This window comes from Pteropus vampyrus, unplaced genomic scaffold (assembly GCF_000151845.1).
Source record: "Pteropus vampyrus isolate Shadow unplaced genomic scaffold, Pvam_2.0 Scaffold405, whole genome shotgun sequence".
NCBI classification, from domain to species: Eukaryota; Metazoa; Chordata; class Mammalia; order Chiroptera; family Pteropodidae; genus Pteropus; species Pteropus vampyrus.
The window spans coordinates 466,906-471,513 of record NW_011889186.1 but is presented as its reverse complement, the minus strand read 5'-3'; the positions used below and the strand labels follow the sequence as shown (position 1 = coordinate 471,513).

Sequence of the window (4,608 nt, the reverse complement as noted above, 5' to 3'; positions counted from 1 at the left end):
GTCTCTCGGTGAGCGTGCCGGTTAGACGGGGGCCTGCACGCCGTGCTCCTCGGGCAAGCACTGCGGGGCTGACCGAATCCCAAGACAGGCCTCGGGCAGGACGCCCCAAGCTCAGCGCTCCACCTCCTCTTCACCTTCCCCCTCAGTCCAGTTAGTTTCAGTTGTGTCAGGGTTTCTTCCTTTTTCCATGGAGAGACTAAGAAAAAAATCTCTACGGAAAGCAAAATTTCCCATGTCTGTTTCCCTAAATTCTACAAAGTACACGATCTTCGGTTCTGTACTTTTAACGTCTGAATAGGTGTCCTTCCAAACATTTAACCTTCCAGACGCCCCGCAGAGAACTGGCTGGTCACGCAGTCTCTCTGCCATCACTGGCGACAACAGCGATGAACCAGCAGCAACACAAAAATCAATCATTTAAAAAAAAATAACCAAAATGGTATGTGCGCTCGGAGCACAGCCATGCGAAGCTGCACTCTCGACGGGGGCCTGGGGGCTGGCTCTGCAGCTGACTCTGGGACAGCAGGCCGAACGGCAGTGCGTGGGGCCCAGCTAGCCCCCGCCCCATGGGGCAGGCCCCCCACTCCTCAGCTGGAAAGCACTGGGCCTTGGAAAGATGACACCGCCTGCCAGGACCCACGGTGCTGAACCGCACTGGCCTCACGCGGTCCTGTGCACACCATCCGTCCCCTCATCGCCAGACTCTGCAGCTGGTGTGCAGCGTGCGTGGCCGGTGCCAGCATCTTCCTGGGTCCCCCCTCGGTCCTCACCACAGCCTCTGAAGGAAGGGTGCTGAGGCTTAGCGAGGACAAACAGGTCCCAGGGACATGGCTACGCGCAGGGCCAGCCCCAGGCCCTCAAGCTCTGGGCCCTACCTGAACTGGATGTTGAGCACAGGTGCCTCCGTGAAGTCAGACACACACTCTATGTTGACCACCTGCTGCACCTGCGCGCCCCCGTCCACCGTCGGGTCCACGGGCTTGGTCTGCAGGCTCAGATGTGTCCGTGTCAAGGAGGCCATTGCAAAGTGGGGACCGTAAGCCCTGGGCCCAGAGGCAAGCGGCGTCCCAGAGGGGGCTCGCAAAGTGCGAAGCTCAGGCTCCTGGTTGTGGGAAGACCCTGAACATGGGTGACCGGACACGCACGTATTTAAACGTGGTTTTAACAGGCTACGTTTAGAATGTACTTATCTTGAGGTCAAAGCAGGCATGGCCTGCAAGGAGGTTTGGCAGGGTGGGCAGCACCCCTTCCTCAGCGCCACTCCACCTGGCCAGCCCAGACTGGGAAGGAGGGCGGTTTGGACGCCGGCTGGGACACTGGCACTGGCTGAGACAGCTCTCATCACACTGCGGATGTTTACGAGGGACGAGTCTCCAGTCGGAACACTGAGCCACTGGCAGCAAACGCCTGCCGGTCCCCAGCGTGCGGCACGCGGTCCCAGGTGGGCTGGCCTGCCTGTGTGCTCTGCTCTCAGCAGCAGCCGGGTCCGGGAGATCTCCAGAGGAGGCAGTGAGCTAGCGGGACTGAACCGCAATGGCACAGGAGAGCAAAACAAGTAGGAACGAACGTGGCTCCGAGGAGCCCAGTGAACCAGGAGCAGGCGCCTGCACATTGTTGCTACGTCAATAAGTACCTCTCCAATATGCGAAGGTCACCCGAGCTTACTGCAGCACCTAGAAATACCTTCTGTTCTGATTTAAAATAAAAAAAAAACCAACTTCCTCAAACCCTCCTCTAAATCCCAAATGGCTGCCTGTCGCGGGTGTGCAAGAGACAGAGCCAAGGATATCAGGCTGAAGGCCGTCCGAACAGATTAGCGTTGGAGTGAAATTTAGGAACTGCGTGGAAGTCTTGTTACCATAGAATATAAACATCCGGCCTAGAAGGGAAAAAACGCACATCATTTCACATGCGACCTGAGTACGGACAGGGAGAAGCCCCGTCGCCTCGCTGGCTGCATCTGAGGACAGTGCTGTGCTCCCTCCTCCACCCCGGGGGCCCCTGGGTGCGTAGCCTCCACTGCCGCACCTGCGCGGGGAACAGGAAGCACGCAGAGCGCCCCTGCACCTTCTCGGGCACCGCAGCCGGTGCCAGCCCCTGCCTGCCTGCGACCCTGGGCAGGGCACCCTTGCCCCCCCAACAGTGCCCACGGACTCCATGCGGGCGGACACTTAGGGCGCTGTGACACTTCCAGTCACCCAGATCACGACAGAGATCTCACCGCAACCTCTGTGAACACCGTATGCCCTCTGAATTCAGAACGGACAGGGACCCTCAAATAGCCTGAAAGGGACAATCACTTTGGCGTTGGTGCCAGGAATTCCCCCCGCCCCCCGCCCCAGTTTAAACCACCGGGACCCAGATCCAGGCACAGCCGCCAGGCCCAGTCTCACACCTTCACCATGGCGGGAGTAAAATGTCACACTCCGCTTTCAATACAAAACTCCCAGGCCAGAGATGCTGTGGACCCTCGCGGCGCCCCTCCAGACCCCTGGAAGGCGCAGGTCCAGCTTCTCTCCTTGTCACGCTTTCAGACCAGAGCTCACTGCGTCCTCACCAGGCTCAACCACAGAGCCCAAGAGGGATGTGGGCCTGCCGTGCCCCCTCGGCAGCCGCCCCAGGGGGCAGGGGGCATGATGTGGGGGGTAGACTCGAAAGCTTTTTTTCAATTGTGGTGGAATTCACAGAACGCAAAGTTTCCCACCTCAAGCATTTTAGGCGCGCAGCCCAGGGGCTTTAGGCATGTCCTCACGGTTACACCGCCACTGCCACCGCCACCGCCACCGCCACCACCATCTCCAGAACCTCCTCGTTGTTCCAGACTGGAACCCTTACCTGCATTAAACACTCATTCCCACCCACCCAGCCCCTGGCACCGCCACCTACTTCTTCACTACTTCGATCCGTGTTAATGTAGGTGACAGAATTTCCCTTCTTTTTAAGGTTGAATAACGCTGCGTTGTGTGGATGGAGCACGTCTTGCGTGTCCATCATCCACCGATGGACACAGGCTGCTTCTGTGTGCTATAGCTACTGTGACTAATGCTGCCGGAAACACGGGGTGTCAATCTCCTTTCAAGACACTGCTTTCAATGCTTTGGGGCATGCGCCCAGAAGAGGGACCGCGGGGGCGCGCGGTAACTCCGTTTAACCGTCTGCGGAGCCTGTGCGCTCCTTTCCGCAGCAGCTGCGCCAGTTTGCGGTCCCACCGGCAGAGCGCGGCTCCGGCTTCTCCACGCCCTCACCACCGTCCGTCATTTTGCTTTTCTGATCATAGCCACTCTGACAGGTGTGAGGTGTCTCTCACTATGGGTCTGATTTGCACTCCCCTGATGATTAGAGACGCTGAGCATCTTTTCACGTGCTTTTGGCCACCTGCACGTCTTCTTTCATGAAGGGTCAGTTCGGGTCCTTTGCCTGTATTCTAACTAAGGTGCTTGTTTTCCTGATGACTTGGAGGACTTTACGCATCCTGGAATCCAAAGCCTTATCAGATACGTGATTTGTAAATATCTTCTCCCGTAATTTCTAAGAGGAGTTTTCGATAAGTCATTAAAATACGTACCTAAATTCTGCCGAAATTCAGACTTAAGTCCAATTTGAAGCAGCTGATTTTCAAACAACACACCGTTATTTTTACAGACAAACCTAGGGGAAAAGGGACAATATACGAGTCATTCGAAGTGCCCACTGACAACACGAAGACCCGCTCTGCAAAGGGTTCAATGGGCACGGAGGCCAGAAAACCTCTGAGGGACACGAGGGACGAGAAAAGTCGAAAAGCGTCACAAAGACCAGCACTGAAAGCGCCTGGAGGTGGGGTGAGCGGAGCACGTCATCGAGCAGGCTGGGACGCGACCACGCAACACAGAGGTCCCCTCCTCCCGTGAAGGTGCTGTGCAGCAAATCTGGCTCCGCCTCAACTCCGACGGGTACAGGCACCCTGGAACACGCACACACACTGCGGGCCGGACCAGGGCTCCCCCGTGTGACACTGGTGCTGGCAGACCTCAATCCCGGGGACGGCCATCGGCACCCCATCCCGGGCTACCCAGACACGCGGTGGCACCCACTCCACAACGTGGCCCGCGCCCCACACACGTGCACTTTGTGCTGCCCAGGGGCCCAGCGCTTTGCTCACTACGTGGTATATATGCCACACAGAATGGGGCGTGGGACGGTGACACGACAGCGTACATGTTAGTTTCCCTTGCTCTTATCTCAGAGGAGCTTGGGGTGTCTGGCCTCCTCTAGCACAAATCACAATCACACAGGGAACTGGGACCAAGAGAAAGGGGAGGAGGCGGCGGACAGGTCTCACAGAGTCCACGCAAATGCAGCAGGACCCCGTGGGCCCTAGGACCTGGCCTTACCCCTCAGGCAGCAGGTGAAGGAGAAAGCAGTTCAGGGAGAAGGGGGGCCAGCAGGCAGAGCCGGGGGGACTGGGGCCCAGCTGTCCACATGGGGCCCCCACACCTCATATCTCCAACCATGTGCTGGCCTGGACAAGCTTAAAGCCACTGACCCCTGCACTTGTGCCATTTGGTACAAATTTTGCTGCGGCGCCCACCCTCAGAGGTGTAGGGTCACTCGTCTGCATCGAGCAGT

The 4,608-nt window shown here is 57.9% G+C and overlaps 1 protein-coding gene across 1 annotated transcript in view; it reads right to left on the bottom strand.

Moving 5' to 3' along the window:
- Positions 1 to 17: 17 nt before the first annotated feature.
- Positions 18 to 4,608, bottom strand: part of AP2A2 (adaptor related protein complex 2 alpha 2 subunit) — a 44,707-nt gene continuing 40,116 nt past the window's right edge. The window contains exons 17-19 of the mRNA XM_023523727.1: positions 3,566 to 3,648; positions 1,790 to 1,879; positions 18 to 999 (exon numbers count right to left, since the gene is read on the bottom strand). Of these exons, the coding sequence (XP_023379495.1) occupies positions 872 to 999; positions 1,790 to 1,879; positions 3,566 to 3,648 (301 nt within the window). The 3' untranslated portion in view covers positions 18 to 871. The remainder of the gene's footprint in view (positions 1,000 to 1,789; positions 1,880 to 3,565; positions 3,649 to 4,608) is intronic.